Here is a 21,548-nt window from a genome sequence, read left to right on the forward strand (position 1 = left end):
TTTGAGTGCTTTATTGTTTGCTTCAACTTATGAATGCACTATGTGACGTGAATCTTGGAAGACAACCTTTCATTGCATTTTGAAGTCATCCAAATCTAGTTTACAAATCTTACACATAGACGAAATCTAATTCTCTTTATTTAGAATTAAAAGTCATTTACCAAACAATTTTAGCTTTTTGGCTAATTAACAAGTTAAAAGTTAAAAAATAACCTAATTTCAACCTAAAACCATTTACTAATGGAATATGTATAGTCTTAAGCCATTCCATTAAAGATAATTTTTTTCTATGCAGATAAACGCAACTAATTAATATAAATTAACGATGAACATCTAATTTGAAAAGAAAATTGCATTGAAAATTGAAAATAATAAGGAAAAGTTATATAGAATAATCTAACTTTTTACTGATTTTCTTACAAGAATTTTTATTTTTGATTAATATGAATAATTCCAACTATAAGGAGTGCTTGGCTGCTTGCTAAGAATGCATCAAGGTAACCTTTTACCTATACACATTTTGCATAAAAAATTTAAAAGTAAATATAAAATTAGATTACAAAAAAATTTTAAAAAATTTTAAAATTAAAAAGAGAATCAAGTGATTTTTTTTTTATTTTAACTTATAATTTTTAATATATTATAAAAAAATTTAAAAATTTTTAAAATTAAAAAGAGAATCAAGTGAGTTTATTTTTTTGATTTTAACTTATAATTGTTAATACATTAGATTTTTTATTTTAATTTTTTTTGTGTGGCAATTAATCTTTTCTGTAACACCCTTAAAATAGGTCGAATGTTTGAAAACACTTTTAATGAAAAACATGAACCAAAACCTACTCATGGGAGTGTTACCGCCACATCTATTTCTAATAAAATAAATGTAAGGCTTAACGACTAAGAAATAACTTAATAATTTTAAATCCAACAAAGGGTCTTACAACATAAGAGAAGACTGAAACGCAATCTATGTCCATATAAAATTTAAACAACTTAAAGAAAAATTTAAACTAAAATACGACTCTAATAAAAGCTATGTTTCTAAGTGATCCTCACTCCACGATTCCCACGCAATCAATAACCTGCAACATAAGAATGCAAGAAAAATAAGGGAAAAACTCCCAAAATCAGAAAATCGAGTAATTCCAACTCCATCCCGTAAAATGATTAAATGATTTAAGAAAATAAAATATAATCAAATTGGAATAATTTTAGAAAAAAATAATATATAGCTGAGTAAAAAAGAAACATTTTGTGAAAACAATATATATAATATCACATAAACCAATTTATTAATTTGATATTTAATAATGACAAACACATAATCAATTTTTAATTTGAGGGAACGAGAACGCCAGTAGGTCGAGGCTTTACCCCTATACCTACTTCATCAAGAGGTCGTCACCCTAAATAATTCAAGGCCAGCAGAGTAGTATCAGGGAACCCTAGTGTGCACACCCCTTCTACTTGGATCACAACAAATAGAAGGAAGACCAAACATCATATCAAGTATCAGAAATAATAATACATGTCGGCAGCTATACTTACCAAACAGGACAACCTGTTCATCACCCTTCATTTCCCTTGTGTTACACTTTACGTGATTTAATATATTTTAATAATAAGTGTCGTGCACACAAACATATAATCAAACATACATTATATATTTTATTTTACGATCATAAATTTTCCCAAGAAAAATATATCTCAAGAATATGCAATTGCAATATTAATATTATAATATATTCTCCCAAATTCAATCGCATTTAAAATCATTATTAAAATAATAATACAACTCTCATCAAAATAATATTATAAATATTTCTCTTTCAAACTAAATCGTATCAAATTTCATTATCAAAATAATAATATAAATTTTATCAAAAATAGTAATTATAAATTCAAGTTTGACAAAAATATAGTAAATATAATTTGAGAATATATAAAACATAATATCATACAAAATAATGTCATATCAAATCATGCACCCATTTAAACACATTAGTTATCACTTAGCACATAATACTAACGGGATAGTCATAATTAGATGGACATTGAGAATTACCTTGTCACGCGCTCCTAGACAACGTACACTCCTAATAATCTCTGTCTACGAATCCGCTGTCTTTAATATCAAAATCTTGCGTTTTCTTGACTGACTTTTAAGCAAATGGGAGATGGAGAAAATAGTTTGTAGGAGAAAAATGAAGTATGAGTAATAATGTGAATGAATTAAGGGTAATTAGTTTAATTTATAGTAGGTAAGTGAGGTTAGTTATATGATTTAGAGGGAGAAGTTAGAGGTTAGAAGTTATTTGTTAATGGGGAGTTATTTTTTTATTTTTTTATTTTTAAATTTCTGAAATTTTTTTTATAGATTTATTATTACTATTATTATTAATTTTTTTTTAAAAAACGGATGTTACATTTTCTACCCTTTTGTTCGTTGTTACTAACAACGTATTTTTTAACTAGTTTCTTTGTTTATTGTTAGTAATAACGAATATACCTAAAAGTGTATTTTAATTTTTTTTATAATAAGCTTATACTTTTGAATTTTTCAATTTTAAATGTCCAATCCAAAAGAAGCAGTATTAAATATCGGAAAATGCCATTTTGATTACCCGATTTCCGATTCTAACTCAGTTATTCGAAAATTTTCAAATCGAATATCCTATATTCGAAGCCCTTTGAGGATAAGCTAAAAAAATTCAAATAAAATATCCGCCATGTGAATTCAGTCAAAATAATTTTAAAATATAATTTTATGCTCATTAATATTAAATATCTGAATTTACTTAAAATGATATTCAATATCAGTCTCCGATTATCCGAAATAATGTGGGATATTTGAATCTCAAAAACTGGATTCCAAAGTGGTATCCGTCATCCCACCTTTCTTAATATTTTTGCTCAACCTTACTATAAAATGCAGAGAAAAAACTACTATTCTAATTTATAAGTATAAAGACCTTTTATTCGATTCTTATTAATAACCTGTTTGGTAGATGGTAATAAACGGTAGTAATGAGAATGAAAACTAGTGTAATTTTGGTTGAAAAATCTTTTGGCTACATTGATGACCATGTTTGTCTAACTTTAATCATCTCATTTTCTTTATAAAATTCATTTGAATACATTACCACTAAGAAATGTTGTATTAAGTGATAATGAAAATTTACAAACAAACAAAAAAAAAAATTTGTAATCAAAATTTATCACCATGAAAATAACATAAAAATTTTGATAAAAATTTACACTACAGACGGATGGTAAATGTACTTGGTCCACAAACATGAAAAAAATAAAAATAAAAATAAAAATAAAGCTTGCCATCCACGCTGTAAACCCCAAAAATCAAGCAATTAAAACTACCGTTACCTTTAAGATAGTTCATGAGTGTGGTACTGGTGTTGTAACTTCATCTCCTTAAATTCAATCATCCAAACTGTTACTACGTTTTGAGAATCCTTTCTCTCTTTCTACCATTTTCTACTATCCATTTCCAAAATCATTGAATTGAATTAAATTGAATAAACCCAACCAAACCCAAACAGTACTTATATCTTTGCCGACACACAAAACAAACCCCTTTTTGTTTGGGAATATCTTTAAAATTTCTATCACCCTCTCATTTTCTGTCTCGACGTTTCCTCTTTATTCTTAATTATTACTATTATTATTACAACTTTTTTGTTTTTTCTTCTTTTTCGTAAAGAAACGAAAACTCTTGAGTTTGCTTTCAATGGCGACGAATGTTTCCAATGAGAATGAGAAAGATAAGATGGGTATGAAGAAAAAGAATAAGGAAGTTATTCGGTTGGAGCGTGAATCTGTTATCCCTGTTTTGAAGCCTAAGATTATTATGACTTTGGCTAATCTTATTGGTAATTTGATTTCTCAATTCTTAATTTTGATGGTGTTCATGGTATATAGCACCCCCTACATCATTTTCCTTTGAGAAATTTATTGTTATGTGTGTTGGGTTATGTTTGTTTTTGCCAAATTCGAAATGGGTTTTCTTGGGTGTTTTTGGGACAGGGGTTGTGTTAGCTTTTTGTTTTTTTATTTTTGGTACTTTTGAAGTTTGGATTTTTATAAAATGGTTTCACTGTAATTTGAATTGGTTGGGTTGTGGTTTACATATCGGGATATAGTGATGCATGAAGTTTGATCTTTCAGTTTTATTGATACCTTGAATTTGCAATTGTTTTTGGATATGTTAAAGTAAGTGTGTTTAACTAAAAATTCATATCAGTACAATGTGGAAAATTTAGAGTGTATTTGGAGGTAGAAAGAAGAAAAGGAAGGGGAGGGGGAGGGGGAAGGGAAGGGAGAAGTAAAGGGGATGGAGGTGAAGAAAGATTTGATTGGTTAGTTTCACATAGATTGTGAAGGGTGTTATCTTTCCAGTAGAAAATGAGGGAAATTTGTCTCCCATTTCCCTCATCTACTTTTCCCAGTATTTTCTTCAAACAAAACAAACCATTAGGTTTCTGAGAGGCAGTTCATTAATCAGGATGAAAATCATTTCAGTATGGAGTTCTTGTAGGCAGACTGGCAGAGCAAGCTGATGGAGTGTGAAATAAATAAATAAAGACCATATTGAGTTGTAGGTAATATTTATATGGATGACCACTTGAGAATTAGAGATTTGGATGGGAAAATTGATACTTTTGTAGGAAATCCGATTAAGAGAGCAAGATGCTCGTGTAACTTGAAAGAAGTTGGGCTGGATTAGCAAAGGAAGATTTTCCTTTGAAAAAAATCCAATTTGTAGGGAATTACTTTTGTTTTCATCAGTTATCATCTGAAGTATGACATGTTAATGTTTATTAACATTGTTATTTGAGTCTTGAATTGCAGAAAATTGCAATATATTCTAACAAGATTAGATTCGGTTTCATCAATTTATTGTGATGTGTTTCAAAATATGATAATTTTGTGCAGAACATAGTTCCGATAAGGCTGAGTTTTTAAAGTTCTGTAAGAGAGTTGAGTACACCATTCGAGCCTGGTATCTCTTACAGTTTGAAGATTTGATGGTATTGTTTCTATTTGTTCTTTTCTTATTTTATAAATTTAAAATCGAATATCTGTTTTTCTTATAAAAGCCTGATTGTTACAGCAATTATACTCCCTCTTTGACCCTGTCCATGGAGCGCAAAAGCTGGAACAGCAGAAGTTATCTCCAGAAGAAATTGATATTCTTGAAGAAAATTTCCTGAGTTACATGTTTCAGGTAATTTGGTCATTTCTTCCTCATGAGTCTTCTTGACATTAGTTTTTAATATTGTGTAGCTTGCCATTATGTAATGTTCGAAAAAATAAAGTTAAAACTGTGCAAATGGTTTCCAGTTTCCCTTTTTGATATGCTATATTCTTCTCCTTTGCATCCAGGTTATGGATAAGAGTAATTTCAAGATTGTGAGCGATGAGGAAATTGAAGTTGCACATACTGGACAGTATCTTTTGAACCTTCCGATCTCTGTGGATGAATCTAAGGTTTCTTTTTAGTTTATGTTTCTGAAAGCTGTCAAAGACTCGATTAGTAATTTGTTATGTTTCAGCATTTGTCTCTTACATAATTTATCTCTCGTGTTTGTATATGTTGGTGTGGTGAATTCAGCTTGACCAGAAGCTCTTGAAGAGGTACTTTTCAAAACATCCTCAAGAAAATCTTCCAGAATTTGTTGATAAGGTACCTTCGAGAACATCTAGGAAACTTTACAATTTTTTTTTATCTATGATTATTTGTTGAAGTTCATATTCATTTTCCTTCCAACACATTAGTCAGATTGTCCACTATGAATTGTGAACTTTTCAACAGAAAAAGGAAGGTATTCTTTTTATATAATAAGGCTAATCTATTTATGTGGATGGCCACTGAGACTTATTTATTGGTTCATGAAGTCAACCCCTAAATCAGTCCCAATTTTTCGGTTAAGGCTTTGGTTTGGCACCATTGTTGTTGATTTCAAACCGCCTTCCAGTAATTGGACATTATATTAAGGTGTTCCTTAAAGAAATGTATACCCTTTTTGTTGGACCGTTTTCATTTAGGGGGGGAATAATTTTTTGTCGAATTTGGTGTGTTTGGGATGTGTGAGATTTTGGACTTTAGACCAAAGACTTTGTTTTGTTGGCAACGATGCATATGATAGACGATTTGTTTACGAATTCTTCAAATCCTGCTGTTTTCCTATTTTTAGACTTCATTTGAAGGTAAATGCTCTCACGAGTAACGGAGGCCAAAGTTTGTGTGACGTCACTTTTGGAGACAATTTACCACTCTTCTGTCATGGATTGAGTAGGCCATGAGATGAAATCACTAAAGACTGAACAGAAAAATGTATATGGATGTAGTAAATGAACTATAAATTGTATTTTGTATTACAAGAAAGAGAAATATAGGATGTAACCAACGAACGATTACAAAAGATAGTGTACAAGCATTTGAGAGGCTTGTTCTCTCCTAAGAGTATTGAACTCCACTAAAAACTATTACACTCCTTGAATGACTAATTCCTTCCCTTCCCCTTTATTTATACCACTTATCCCTACAATTTATTCCCCCAACTAATTAAGTACTAAAATATTATTTATTACTAAATTCCTATATTACCCCTTCCTACCAATTCATGACATCTTCATGACACGATTATGCTACAAACACAGAAACACTAAAGTGAAATGTTACTTTGTGTAAAAAGCTGAATTTGGTGTACTTTTTCTTTCACTGTGAGGTGGCTACTATCATATGCTAGACTTTTCTGGTGTAAACAGAAGTTCTGGATGCATTTTTTTATTCGTCAGCCAAATGCTGGTATGCGGGCTTTGGAGTATGCAGAGGAAACATTAGAAGGTGGGAATATCATAAGGTGGTTTTGAGCGTTGTACTTGTATTTGTCATGTAGGTGTTTTGTAATGAATTTATTTTTTGGCCAAGGATAGTGGGGTGGAGCTGTTTAGGGGGACTGGGTTGTTTTTTTGGGATGCTTTTCCTATTTATTGAGCTTTAATTGTCCAAATTGTACTGTGGTTCATTTTGGATAATTTTTCTGGAAAAGCCTTTTGTTTAATCAGCGAGGGGAGGTGGGACTGTTGGATATGCATATGGATGTACTATGTAAAAATTACAATGAATTCTTAAGGATGTAAATGTATGTATAGCTAACCATATTTTGTTTGCAATTCTCTCTCCGATCGGCCTTTTTAATGCTTTACTCTTCCTATTTCAAATGGAACTTAAATGGGGTTACTTTGTTGACCTAAGTTGTTTACATTTGTTTATCTTTTCTCGTCAGTATGTAATTTTCCGACGTGGCATTGGTATTGACCGTACTACTGATTACTTTTTCATGGAGAAAGTGGACATGATGATAGCACGCTTATGGGGAAAGCTTTTGCAAGTAACTGGGTAAGTGGTAGCTTGACAAGCCTCTAATTTATTATGCATGATGGCAGTGGGCAAGTTGGTCTCATGAGCCTGCTGCAAAGATACTTTTAGAAGGCTCAGTCCTCTATTTCCTGTACATATGATGAAATGTGTAGATTCAAAAATGACATTGGAAGTTTTAAGGGAAGATGCATTATCTTTTTAATCACTGACCAGTGACCATTCTATCGGCTATCAAAATGTCAGAGAATTAGTTCCTGCATTTTGGTTTATTTAAAAAGAATATAATATTAGCCAGGGAGGAAATCGAATAAATTTTGTTAAGTTTACATGAAATTGTCTGTTAATGATTTTTTCTACTAAACAAGTGATCACATTTAGCTTCCAGTATTGAAAACTTTTTACATAATATTAATATGATGAGTCCAGGATTGAAATATGATGAATCTATTTTAGATTTGGCGTAGAACTGTCTTGTACTCAGTTTTCCTATGATGAGTCCAGGTTGCGTTGTATTGATGAAAGTTATTCATGGTTTTATGTGCTATTAAATTTTCTTTCAAATTTGGATTCATGGACCGACATTTTTGGTTTGCACAAAATTGGACTCTTAGGATAACATAGATAATCAAATCGGATACTACTAATGAGTAGATAAAAAAAAATTCTTTATTGGTTAATGAAGAAGACGATTACTAGAACGAAGTTGCTATTGTTAATCTGCAGGTTTTTATTACGCTGGATTGAGTTTGACTTCCATGTAGTTATGCCTATGTTATTAATGCTACACATATTCTATTTACACCATTATCAATCAAGTTAGGAGTTGCATTATGAGGTAAAATCAACAAATAATACCTATTTTATGAAGGGTAGGGCTGGGTTTTGTTGAAATAACGTATTTTTGAAATAAAGAAACATATTAGACAGATGCACATTTACACGAGGAGGGCTATATACTGAAAACCTCACGTTTTTAGCTATTACCGGACATTTTATCCACATAATAGAGAAATGTCAAGTATCTCTCAGAGGTTAAATATTCAAAAAGCTACATAAAAGCGTTTTGAACTTATTGGTGTATCAGATGCTTCAGGAGAGGCATATTGTAAAACACATAAAGAATCAAGGATTTTTGAAGTTCATATGGTGCTTTCTATATGTTGAGAACTTGCTTCTTTTTGTTACTGATCATGATGATACTAAAAATCTATTATCTTACTTATCATTTCTGGGACTGATGCCTGTAGGATACAAAAACTTCGGTCCATGTTTTCAAAGTCGCGTCAGCGGAGTATAAGAGACAGAAAGAAAGATGATGAGCTTGGATCTGAGTCCGATCAAGACGATCTCTATGTAGAACGGATCAGAATCCAGAATTTGGAATTCAGGTTTTTTTTTTTTTTTTTTTCTCAATTACTATTTAATCTAATGTATCCATATTCGTTACAGTGGAGACTTCTATTTCACAATATCACCCTTGATACTATTCTTGCCTTCTGTTATCTTTGCTGTTTGCTTATATGTTGACTTTAGTTATTATTTGAAGCAGAATATGTTGAGCATTGGACAAATAAAATGCTAATTGTTATTAGTATTAGCTATTATCAAGCATCTATTATGAGTTGTGAACTTGTGATGTTTTTATTGTGCTACATTATAGTTGTGTTGAGGTGGACTTGTTGAGTTCTTTTTGTTATTTCTGCAACTATATATAGCTGCTGAGTTTCAATCTTTCATTGCAAAGTTTTCCTGGTATTGCATCAATTGTATTACTTGGTTATAGTTTTAGCTGAAATATATTTCTCCCGGTTTACTCTTAATACAAATTTGTTCAAGGACTGTATTGATAGAATCTTATTGAAACAAATTTTATGAGTAGGTGCTCACTGGAAATAACTAATGCTAAAAAACTTAGGAGTTGGACAAAGAATTTAATGAATGTGGATTTGGATTGACTTGGAGAGAATAAAGTTGAAGTTTGTTACAAGGCATTAGTCTAGTTGTAGTTTCACAACCTCTCTCTTCTATAGACTATAGTATATTTTTCTGTGAGTGGAAGTCGGTGCTATGAACTGATAAATTTGCTAAAACAGTAAATTTGGGATTGAAAGATTAAAAGGACAAAAGAGGAATTATATTATCAAATTGATGATTAAAGAATGATTACAAAATACGAAAGATAGATCAAGCACTTCGAGAAGCTTAAGATCTCCTAAAATGAGTATAAAACCCACCACCAACTCACCAAGTGTTTACAATATTCACGATGATTGATAACTTCTTAATGCTCCTTATTGATAACAAACTACTAACTTATTCCCCAAGTCTTCCCTAATATGACAATCACTATTTTGTCCATTTGTAAATTCAAATATCGATCATAGCAATCAAGTTATGAGTTGGATTCATTTTACTACCTTTGTCTCAGTGGTGTGTCCCGTACTCCCATTAAATAATAGACTCATATGATTAAAAAGGTGAAATATATCTTTGGGGCGAAAGGAGTATATATAAGACGTGTTGATTTGGTTTAATTCCGAATCACATCACTTTTAGTTTGTTTTGATTTGGATTTGATCCTATCTGACAACACAATAATTCCAAGGCCTTAATTATCAAAGATTGGTATCGGCTATATGAATTCTAATTTAGCCCCAATGGTTGTCTCAAGGTACTCCCACACATCCATTTTAGCTTATGCAATTCAGCTACCATGATCTTTTTATTGTGTTCTTTTCTAGATACTCAACTGTCTCAACGTGCTGACCCATATAATATTTTGATGGATGGCTATACCATATAATTCTTCCTTTGACCTCGGGGAAGCACCATGGTTGCACAATATCCCTGTTGCCCCTGTCCATTTGATCTGTATCTCCATTACTTAGGATGACTAATCCAAATTTCTTGAAAATTTTGCTTGGTGGAAGCTCTTTGTCACCTAATGTGATTGTGTCTCTATTTGGCTTGCAAATTTTTGAACGGAAGTAACTTGTAGTGAGATTTTGTATATTGCTTGAAGTTTTGCTTTATCTTTGCTTGTTTACAAGCCATTATCAATGTATCTCATTCTCATCGCTCTGCTTTTCTCTTCCGTGTTGCTTGATTTTTTCTACTCCTTCCCTTCTCTTAAATCTTCTGATTTTTTTCTATATTCTTACAAACAAGAGTTTGATGTAAAACTCATAACTTACAGTCAACTCAAACTCTCCTGAAAATTGCACCCTAAAGCTTTTTATATAGGCTAAGATATTCTATACCAAAAAACTTTCACATTAATAACTTACCATAAACCACTTTATTGTCACAAGTAAAACTTATTCTTACGGAACCTTTTAAAATAAAAATAAAAACCTAATATCCCATTATAATTTGGACTCACAATCATTACCCTAGAAGGCTAGAATAATGAAGATGTAGATCTAATAAATAATTGTTTATTTACCTTTCCACCTTCAGTTCATCACTTCCAGGTAACGAAAATGGAAATTGTCAAAATATAATTATGCTTCATCAAAATACACATGATTTCATTTCAAACACTATCTTGGGACTTCATTTTTTGAAAGAATTCTTGTTCCTTTTGAATCTATCCACACCTTTGTGTGGAATATACCAGCGCTTTTAATCTAGTTATGTATCCCCCCATCCCCCCACAGTTTTTAGGTCTTTTCATGCACAGTTCTTTTCATTACTTCACTTTCCACTGCTCCATTGTGATTTTTTAGGCTGATAATAACACTATGACAAGGGTCCTAATTTTTATACAATTCTGTGTCTCTGAATTCTCATGCAAAATAAATTACTAATCTAGTTATCTTTCTTGGACTTTGCTGTTTATTGCTATGAAAACAATGTACTTACAGAATTACATTTGTTTTTTCTCTAGTTTGCGCAATCTTCTCAGCAAGATTACCATTCAAGAACCTACTTTTGATAGAATGATCGTTGTATACAGGTTCCAACACCATGAGCACATGTTCTCTAAACTTCTGGTTCTTTTGTACATCCAACTTTCTGTAAATTTCTAACAGGGAGTTTAATTGATAGGCGAGCGAGTCCTAAAGGAAAATCAGACAGGGGTATATATGTAAAACATTTCAAAAATATTCCAATGGCTGACATGGAAATTGTTTTGGTGAGAATTGCTTACTAAAGAACTGGCTGATTTATTCTTCCTGCTGCCTACATTTCATTTACCTGTTGACCGTGTTCTTGCATATCTTCTCTCAACAGCCTGAGAAGAAAAATCCAGGTCTAACACCAATGGACTGGGTCAAGTTTCTTGGTACCGCAATTGTTGGGCTGGTCAGTATTAAATTTCATTCTTATCTTGGAAACCTGGGAGTTTTTTTAATAATCTTTCAATTTCTGATTCCTTGACAATATATACAGGTTGCTGTTGTAAGTTCACTTGAGATTAGGGCCGATCTTTGGGTTGTCATTGCTGTCCTTTCCACGTTAATTGGTTACTGTGCAAAGACATATTTTGCGTATGTGCTGTATAATCTCTGCTTCTGTTTTTTTATCGCCTTGGCTTCTACTGTGATCTGGCTGAAAATTTTAGTAAGTTCAGTTTGTATATCCTTAACAGGCGCTTGGGTTGCTGCGTTGGTCTTAATGTTGAGATACCTGACAGAACGAGTCATAAACTCAAACTACGGAAAATTAATGCAAATGCTAACACTCATAGGGTCTTCAATTAGAGAACCATCCCTAGGTGAAAATGTGTAGGACCACCAATCTGTTTTAGTGTATGATTATTATTAATTCCTCTGTCCCTATTTGTCCCTATGAAATTGCACCTATTTTCTATATTAGTTTGTCCCACTTTGCTCTCTTTTCTAGTTTTGGCAATGTTCTCACTTCCTTTCTATTAATCTCATCCACAAACTTATTCACCCTTTTAATTTCAACACACTTGGGTTTTGTCTTATTATCTAACTACGAATCAACAAGAAGTCTTGGTTAAGACCTTCTCACCATGAGACGGGCTCATATAATCAACTCATTATTTTTAATTGATTAGTTTAAGATTGTAAGTGATCACTTTAAGGTTATATAAGTGATAAATTTGAGACTGTAAATGTATATTAGGCCAACCCAATAGAGATGGTCTCACCATGAGACTGTCTTATTTGAGAATTTGTCTTTAATTAAATGTTTTATTTCCTCTTTTGGCATATTTACATCAAATATCTCATTTCCTTATTTGGTAACCTTTTCCCTTGCTTGTACCATCATGGGATCCTTCTAGTACACAATTGCCATCACTTTTTCCTTACCTTTTCCCTTATTCACTCCTCCCGTGCGGTCCCTTCCTCCTTTTTCTTAATTTTGGTGAATTATCATAGGGACAAAGGGAGTATTGATTAAGCACTAGTGCTTTTTTATTATTTTCCTTGTTTTATTTATATGACTTTACTTCTTGTCCTCTCCACTTTTGTCCTCTCAGCTGGGGAAAATAGTTTGCTCGGTAGTCCTCTCCAATTAGTTGTTGCCTTGTGCTATCATCAGCATTGTTATCTGTTGATGAATTGTGACCCCAAATTTCACTCTTACATTATTTTATCCTTCCATCATAATCATTTACTGGCTGTAGAGAGGTTTCAAATGCCAATGAGACACTGCCTACCTTTCAAACATTCCAACCCCCATCTTATTTCTTCTTCGTCTTCTCTTTCGCCTTCCAGTCTCATATCAAGGGTAGAAAGAGGAGAAGCATTATGTGATGAGATGGTGATGACACTTGGTAGTGCATCGTTGTTTGAGTTAATCTATTTCAAAATGGATCCAATTTGATTCTTTGAAAGGGTTTGACTTAGAGACAAATAAAATGGGAGGATAGTTGAGATTAGTGAAATTATCAAAGAATTTTAACGTTGTTGGATGTAAGGAATGTCATAGGAGAGTTTTGGGGTGATATAATAGATGGTAAATATGCAAGTATTGAGTTGATGAGTAATATCATTGTTGGTATGAAAAAGACGATTTTTTTGTTTGAGGTGAGATTAATAGGTTTTATGATAGATGGTTGAGGCTACTGAAGGAGAAAAATAAACATGATTAAAGGCTTTTTGGAATGGTACATATATGAGGATATTGAAAGATAATTTAGGGAGGGTGATAGGAGGAGGAGAAGATAACCAGGTGTCGGATCTTAGGTTTGAATGCCATGGAGGGTTCTAAAATAGTATCTAATGTGGATTTATTTGATAATTGCAGTAAAATAAGAGAGACAATACAGACCCTAACAAGTAAGCTCTACACATGTTTACAAACCATAAGTAGAGTATTAGCCTTATCTAGGACACTATATTTCTACAAATATGAGAATAGGTTCAAATAAAATTTACATATTTATGTCTACTTGTAAATTGTGCTCTTGTGTCTTTTTTTCAGGTTATCAATAGCTAGATTTTCCTTTTGTATGACTAGGTTTAAGAAATTTGGCTAGAGCAATGCTTACTACGTAAGGAATTGTCATTTTGTCTTGAAGTAATATGCTACTTTGAGGATAAACTTTTTTCATTGTTAGCTAGGGATCCAAGGATGAGAAGTTCAACACCATGAATAAAATTAAAGGAATTGTGAATTTTGATAGTTTCTCCCTCTCTTCAATTGACTTTAACAATACAAGTACTATGGTACCCTTTTATGAGGAGAAGGGGAATATGTGAAAATGTGGAGGGCAAAAAGTTTTTTGTACTAGGATCTTCCTTAGTTCCTTTACCATTAAGCTCTCCTAAATTACTTTAATCTATATAAAAGAAATAGTAAGATGGCATGGGTTACTTAAAGTGTACCATAACAATTCGTTAGAGGTCATATCGCATTCAAGGTGGCTATATTGATCATGTGAATAAAAGCTCAACGACAGTATTTGCTATTAACATTCCTCAAATTTTAATTTGACTTATAATGTCACTTAACATCCTTAATGTTAATTTCTTGAAATTATATTTAGCTTAAATATAATTCAAGTGGAAGATGGGTTTGGTTTTGTGTAAATAAGACCATAAAAATGCAGTAATTAGAAGCGAAAAGATAAACGTTGAGAAGCTTGAATTATGAAGATGTAGACTGAAGATGACTTGGATAACTTAACTGAAGTTAAAAAAAGCGTGAAGAATTGAGATTTGCACAAAAAAAAAGAAAAAAACATACTCCATATAACATTAGATAGGAATAAGTTGAGGAAGAAAATATATATTGATTATCATTGGAATTGATTTTCTTAATTGCAGATTATGTTATTGGGATTTTCTTGATTTTCTTATACTTAAGTGGGAGGTTGGTTGAATGGAGTATAATTTTTATTAACGACAACTCTCCATGTTAATATTATTTTGGTTCATGTAGCCGACCCCATGATGTTGGGATTTAAGCTTTGACATTATTGTCTTTTATATCATTCAAAATCTTCAATGCTTGAATGCAAAATAATGATGTATTTCTCGCCTCCTCCTCCCCCTACCCCGTCCTGTTTCAGCTTTCAGCAGAACCTGGCTGTATATCAGAATCTTGTTACCCAGTCAATGTATGACAAACAACTCGACAGTGGAAAGGGAACCCTTCTTCACTTATGTGATGACGTGATTCAGCAAGAGGTAAGCCTTTGCATCAACCATCTTCATGGGTCTCGATAACTGCTAATTCTGAACAAGTCTTTGCCTTGCAGGTCAAGGAGGTTATTGTATCGTTTTTCATACTGATGGAACAGGGTAAATGTACTAGAGAGGTAATCCAGTGCGCGAATTCAAATTTAATCAGTTAAATTCTTGTAATCTCATTTTCATATTGCGGTTTCTGGTTGCTTGTTTTCTACTATATATCTTCTGATAACCAACGGTATGCTTTAGGACCTTGATCTACACTGCGAGGCATTAATCAAGGAAGAGTTTGATGAGAGCTGTAATTTTGAGGTGGATGATGCTGTACAGAAGTTGGAGAAGTTGGGTGTTGTTTCTAGGGTGAGATTTCCTTTTTCACCGTGTTTTCTTGGCTGCTTTTATTTTGAGGTCGAGAGTATTTAGTTTAACTTCTCATCAAAGCATCTCTTTCATCTTAATTTTGCATATGAAATTCTGAGTCGTTCTGGTGAATGCCAAGTATAAACTGTGCTTCCTCTTATATTTCTATTTGCTTGCAAGGTATGATGCAAGTCTCGTTTCTGCTCGAAACGTTTGAATTCAGAATGTGGGATGTTAGTGCTCTGTGCATTTGTTCTGTAGGATATGATACAAATTTTTGCATTCTTGGTGTTGTCGATGTCACGATTAGAATACCTTATTGTTTTTGCTCTTATTTTTCTGATAATTAGCTCCCAGTTTCTAACATATACCAAACTTTGAACGGCCAGGATTCAATCGGCAGGTATTTTGCTGTAGGCCTAAAGCGAGCTAATGAGATAATCGGAACTACTACTGAAGAACTTGTTATGAAAGCTAGACAGGCAACGAGTAATTCTTGATGTGCTACTTGCACGGAGTTTTCTCTGACTTTTATGCTTGTGTTTTCGATGTAAATACCATAGGGAAATTTGTGTTGGGTATTTATCAATTCTTAACATTCATGTTTCAATTAGTGTTTATGATATAGTACTTTATATAACATATAGTAGTACATATATTCCATGCATTTATAGCCGACTGGCGTTATGATTCTTTGATTTGTATACTTGTGTTGGGTTTATGTTGGTGAAATGGAGATATGGCATAACCTATATGTTATGCCACTCTGGTTCGATGATTCCAATCTGTTTTTCACCGAGGTTAGTCATAGGCGGAGCTAGTAGTGGGGGTTTCAGCCTCCTCAACTTTTGAAATTTTCCCTATATGATATTAGCTATAAGAAACTTCTGAGTTTTGCCTCTCAAACAACTATTTTGGTTTTTTAGTTCACTCTCATCTTTGTGTGAGGCTTGTTGATTGGTCGGACAATATTTTTGATGAATAACTTTTAAACCAATTTAAAAACTATTTTGATTACCTTTTTCATCAGTTTATAACTTTTGGCTCGTTTCTCTCTAATAAACAGACAATATCTAATTTCTATTGAAAGTGCGTAGTGAGGTGTTATTGTACAAATTTAACATGACTATATTTCTTGTGAAGGATAATTATTAAGTACAAAAGGTCAAACAAACGTATTAATAGCATAAAAGTCAAAAGGAGTACATTCTTAAAGTGGATATATCCAAAGACAAACTCCATTCATCAAAATACATCAACCATCATGCTCGCAACTAAATTTCACAATTTATCTAAAAGACAAAAACACCAGAGATCTGCACAAACAAAATACATATTATACAAGGTTCATCCATTGTCACAAGCTACTGATACAAGAATATACATTCCTTCACCAAGTGACATCTATCATAAGTATCACCACTACATAATAATTTTACTCCTACATGTTATCACTGGAAATCTCCATTGGATCAAGGAGACATAGAAGTACACTATGCTAATATATCTCTTGGATAAACTGATACAGTTTAAGAAAGCCTGTCTGATGTGCTCTTGAAAAATCACACTTTGAATTAAAGATAATAGGCTTTCATGCAATATTTTCTTCTAATCTACACAAGTCAAAGAGAAGTGACTTGATAAACAAATAACCTATCAGGCATGTAACCCAACATCCATAGCTAGAAACAAATGAAGAATCTATGGCATAGACATGGAGTGATTACCTGGTTTTGGATCACTGTCCAATTTCAGCAATACAGTTGACAGCATATTGCGCACGACTTTTCTTCAACTGAGTGATGTTGGACTGTTCTAGCTAATTAAACAAATCAAACTTTTGCAACGAAAGCATCTAACCTTACCACGTATATGAAGGTTAAGAGTAAACGTTTGCGCGTAGAATGTGTACGCTTATGCAACACGCCTCCCTGTGAAAAATAAAGAATTCTTTAGTAATGCTAAGGTAACCTGTACTGATGATGTACAAAGGCTGAAAGACAACTATATACCTACCATGGTTAAAAATATCAATGCCCAAGATAATCAAATTCATCTGACACGGCAGAATTAGAGATTTATCTATGGAGGTAACTGCTAAACTTGGTCTTTTGACTATCTTCTGATATGACAGTTGAATCCTTGAATATATTTGCAAAGTTCTCAATACGATCTTTCAGCCTGCCTCCAGCAGAGATCACCTGTAATTCATCACCCAAAACAAAATATCTTAGGACTCATAGCATTGTAATGATTATTTAGCCACGCTTCCACGTAGAACATCATCTACACCCACCCTGTTCTGCTGTTCATAATGAACAGTCAAGAATACTAATTAGGGTAATTGCGTCCATTAAAAAAAGGACTTAAATTGGATTCTCCTGAGAGTCTTTTGTAATTCATGTCATATACTATAACGCAGTAACTACCATAAACTAATACTGGATCGAGGAAGTAAAGAAAAGTGTCCCTCTTTCCAGATGCATCAGAATCCATCTTCCATTTACAGGTTCGACAAGGGCATTGAAGGCATTAATCAGCAAAATAATGAGTAGTTACTTGCGTTGAGTATTAGCACCTCCATCACCACAAAAAAGGTAAAGCAGGAAAGCATTCTGTTACAGTAAAAAAGAAGTGATACCTCAAGCTCTTCAAATCTTCCATATCCATTCTGGGTAACCTGAACAACCATAACTCAAGCTTAAAAGAAGCCACTGGTTGAACATTACATCATCTTTTCAGGAACTCAGTTGTTTTAATTTCTCAAGAACTTGTTTCATTGATGGCCTAATAGCAAGTGACTCCACGGTGCAAGATAAGGCAAGCTGCAACATCTTCAACAAGTTCTCCTCAGGCCCTTCTTCCCATAGTTCTGCGTAGAAAAACTCGGAACAGCGTCCTTCATCCATCAATAGCATGGCCCAACCAACAATATTAAATCCATTACCATACTCGGAAAATGATGGATCAAGTGTCTTCTTCCCTGACATCAACTCTAAAAGCACAACACCGAAACTGTAAACATCAGCTTTGTCTGAAACCCTACATGTTGTTGCATACTCTGGTGCTACATAACCGAACGTTCCAGCTACATCAGTTGTGGCATGGGTCTGAGAAACTTCAAGCAGTCGAGCTAAGCCGAAGTCGGAGAGATAGGCATTAAGGTCCTCATCAAGAAGAATATTGCTCGGCTTTATATCCCTATGCACTATCCGAGGAACACATGAATAGTGAAGGTAGGCAAGGGCATGTGCTACATCAGCAGTTATCTTGTAAATTTCGGGCCATTTGACATTCATTGCTGATCTATCACGTATCAGTGTTTCAAGGTTTCCCCCAGAAAGATAATTGTAAATTAAGAACATTTCAGTATCTCCGACATAGTATCCAATAAGGGTCACAAGATTTTTATGCCTAACTCTTCCTAACGTCTTGATCTCTGCCTCAAATTGTTGGATTCCTTGGAATCTGCCTATGGATAGCCTCTTAACAGCAACAAGATAACCTGGAACTAGCTCTGCCTTGTAAGTTGACCCAAAACCACCAGTCCCAATTAATTTCCGAATACTGAAATTCCCGGTTGCATTGACTACATTATCATAAGTCAATTCAACAGGGGTTTCCACAAAAGTAACAACTACTTTTCTTCTTAAACAAGTGAGTTTACCTAGCTTCTTTTTACCAAGTGTAAGCCCTAACACTACAACCAGGAGAGCACCAACCACAACCGAAACAGAAGCCACTGTGGCTATTATTAAAGATTTCATCTTGCTCCGACTGCGCATTTTCTCAACTTCAAGGGGAACTGGCAAATCAGTTGGAGGTGCCGAATATGGATCAGGGCATGAGTGCAGAAACCTATTACCCTTGAAGCTTTCACAATCACTTATATTTTGAAGGTGAGGAATATGACCCGAGAGGTTATTGAATGAAACATCTAGTTTCACAAGATGGGATAAGGACGAGAATGACAAAGGTATTTCACCCGTAAGCATATTGTGATCCAATAATAGAGTTTTTAGATTGCTTGCATTTTCCAATGCACTAGGAATCGGTCCTTTGAGATTGTTGTTGGAGAGATCCAATACCTCAACAGAATTCAATTGACCAAGATGCGGAGGAATTTTACCAGTGAAATTGTTCCCACCAAGAAGTAGGGTTTTTAGAGTTCTCAAGTCTCCTAACTGATTCGGCAGAGACCCAGACAACTGGTTCTCTCTTAAATCAATATTACTCAACATAAGACAGTTGCTGATACCTGAGGAAATTGACCCCCATATCCGATTCTGTGCTGCTTCAAAACTTGTTAGTTTTAAACAATCCTGAAGCAATGTTGGGTACAACTGGCCAGATATCTGGTTGGCGGTTAGATTCACAGAAACACTATGAAGATTCTGACAACCGGTTAAAAGCTTTCCAGTAAGAGAACCATTAAAGTCATTGTCATTCAGTGAAAGCTCATATGATACATTACTATTGGACATCAACCCATCCGAAACTGAAAACAAAGGCAAGGAACCAGTGAAGTTATTCCAGCCGAAATCATGTTTAATGAGTAAACTATCACCCAACCCCGGACCTTCATTTTTATACAATTGCAGATCCCAAAGCTTGACTTTTGGATAAAAATTTTGAATATCTACTTCAAGAAAAGAGAAAGCATCCGTCTTCAAGTCCATATCGCTCCCACAATTGTGATTAATAGATGGTTGAAGAAAACCAGAAAGCGAGTTCCAGCTAACATTCAAATACACCATACATGAAACTGGAAACTGGAAAGGAAAGTTTCCAAAAAGACCATTTGAACTCAAATCCAAAAAAGTCAAATTTCTACACATTGCAATCCCCTCAGGTATAATACCATCTATATAATTCTGACCCAGATTAAGAATTCTCAAAGAACAGGATTCAGACCAATTTCCGGGCAATCGACCACCAATATTAGCTCTAGGTGCCCAGAAAATCAGCAAGGAAGGAATCTGTAATACCTCTTCAGGGACACCTCCCATAAATGCATTATACTCACCCCTGAAAATGTCCAATGTTCTATCATCACTAAACTCTACTAAGTTTGTTAACACAAGAACAGCCAGTTTCCGACAATTGGCCAGCTCCCTCGGAATCCTATCCGTAAGACTATTTCTAGAAACATCCAAAACCCTAAGTTCCGAAAGTTGACCAATTTTAGGAGGTATGTTACCTTCCAAAATGTTACCATCAAGCAACAGTGTCCTTAAATTCAAACATGACCCTATCTCAGCAGGAATATTACCAACCAGAAAATTATTGGAAAGCTTCAAATGAGTAAGAAACATGCAATTATGAGCCACGTTAATCTTACCAGAAAGCTGATTATCAGACAAATCAACAACCCTAATTTTTCCTGAACCAATTAGTCTACTAGGAATCTTCCCAGTTAGAAAATTAGACGAAAAATTAAGTAAACGAAGCGAAGAAGAAAGATTGCACATCTCATTAGGAGTTTTCCCAGAAAAATTATTCCCCTGAAGCTCAATAACCTCCAAGTTCCGCAACATTCCGATTTCGGCAGGAATCTCTCCAGAAAATGCATGATGAGGAATCGATAAAACCCTAAGTTCCGACAAATTTCCGACGGAAGAATGTAGAGTTCCGGCGAGAAAAGACGAAGCATTCGTATCAGGAAAAGTGAGATTAAGGGAAACAACTCTAGCATTCGCGCAAGAAATTCCTCTCCAGTTACAGTAGTTAGTTGAAGGAGACCAATTAGATAAAAATTTGGAAGGATCGTGAGAAATTGAGGATTTGAAGCTGAGAAGAGCAGAAGCATCGTCAGAAGTTGCGAAAGAAAAAAAAATGTATGAGAGAGACAGGAATAGAAAAGCTTGAATCTGCATTGTTAATGGCGGTTGAAGAATGAGGAGAGAGAAGTGGTAAAACAATGATGTTTCTCAGTAACAAAAGCTGGAATGTAATGTTAAGGGTTCCCGACTAGAATGACGGCGAGATGTCGTCGGAGAAAACGAGATATTCGCCGGAAAATGATAGGAGGGCGAGGGAAGAAGGAGAAGACGAAGAAATGGGTCCAAAGAGGGGGAAATAAAAGGGTGGGCTGATATTTTAATTTTTATAATAATAATAAAAAAATTATTATTCGGGTCCCGATGTTGGACTATTTAGAGGTAACCTCTAGG

General features: G+C 33.8%; 2 protein-coding genes across 4 annotated transcripts; one reads left to right on the forward strand and one right to left on the reverse strand.

Moving 5' to 3' along the window:
* Positions 1 to 3,360: 3,360 nt before the first annotated feature.
* Positions 3,361 to 16,073, forward strand: LOC130809191 (uncharacterized). Its single transcript, XM_057674856.1, has 15 exons — positions 3,361 to 3,887; positions 4,951 to 5,045; positions 5,129 to 5,242; positions 5,401 to 5,505; positions 5,630 to 5,701; positions 7,308 to 7,420; positions 8,650 to 8,790; positions 11,292 to 11,360; positions 11,453 to 11,540; positions 11,639 to 11,710; positions 11,798 to 11,895; positions 14,895 to 15,012; positions 15,084 to 15,143; positions 15,265 to 15,375; positions 15,765 to 16,073. The coding sequence occupies exons 1-15, from the start codon at positions 3,746 to 3,748 to the stop codon at positions 15,873 to 15,875; spliced, it is 1,509 nt and encodes a 502-aa protein (XP_057530839.1). The 5' UTR covers positions 3,361 to 3,745; the 3' UTR covers positions 15,876 to 16,073.
* LOC130809190 (LRR receptor-like serine/threonine-protein kinase RPK2) lies at positions 11,896 to 21,471 on the reverse strand. 3 transcript variants are annotated; one of them, XM_057674855.1, is made up of 4 exons: positions 18,017 to 21,471; positions 17,392 to 17,576; positions 17,103 to 17,306; positions 11,896 to 12,034 (listed from the first exon to the last, which is right to left on the reverse strand). In XM_057674855.1, the coding sequence occupies exon 1, from the start codon at positions 21,249 to 21,251 to the stop codon at positions 18,114 to 18,116; it is 3,138 nt and encodes a 1,045-aa protein (XP_057530838.1). In that variant the 5' UTR covers positions 21,252 to 21,471; the 3' UTR covers positions 11,896 to 12,034; positions 17,103 to 17,306; positions 17,392 to 17,576; positions 18,017 to 18,113. The 3 variants fall into 3 exon arrangements, with proteins under 3 accessions (XP_057530838.1, XP_057530837.1, XP_057530836.1); XM_057674854.1 differs by lacking the exon at positions 11,896 to 12,034 and adding an exon at positions 16,215 to 16,988; XM_057674853.1 differs by lacking the exon at positions 11,896 to 12,034 and having other exon boundaries at positions 16,215 to 17,306.
* Between the last annotated feature and the right edge of the window lie 77 nt (positions 21,472 to 21,548).

The sequence above is a fragment of the Amaranthus tricolor genome, chromosome 3, assembly GCF_026212465.1.
Source record: "Amaranthus tricolor cultivar Red isolate AtriRed21 chromosome 3, ASM2621246v1, whole genome shotgun sequence".
Lineage (NCBI taxonomy): Eukaryota > Viridiplantae > Streptophyta > Magnoliopsida > Caryophyllales > Amaranthaceae > Amaranthus > Amaranthus tricolor.

Coding starts and splice junctions, on each gene's coding strand:
- LOC130809190 (XM_057674855.1), bottom strand. CDS start 21,251: ATGCAGATTCAAGCTTTTCTATTCCTGTCTCTCTCATACATTTTTTTT.
- LOC130809191 (XM_057674856.1), top strand. CDS start 3,746: ATGGCGACGAATGTTTCCAATGAGAATGAGAAAGATAAGATGGGTATG. Junction 3,888..4,950: donor GACTTTGGCTAATCTTATTG/GTAATTTGATTT, acceptor AATTTTGTGCAG/AACATAGTTCCGATAAGGCT. Junction 11,541..11,638: donor CTGACATGGAAATTGTTTTG/GTGAGAATTGCT, acceptor TTCTCTCAACAG/CCTGAGAAGAAAAATCCAGG.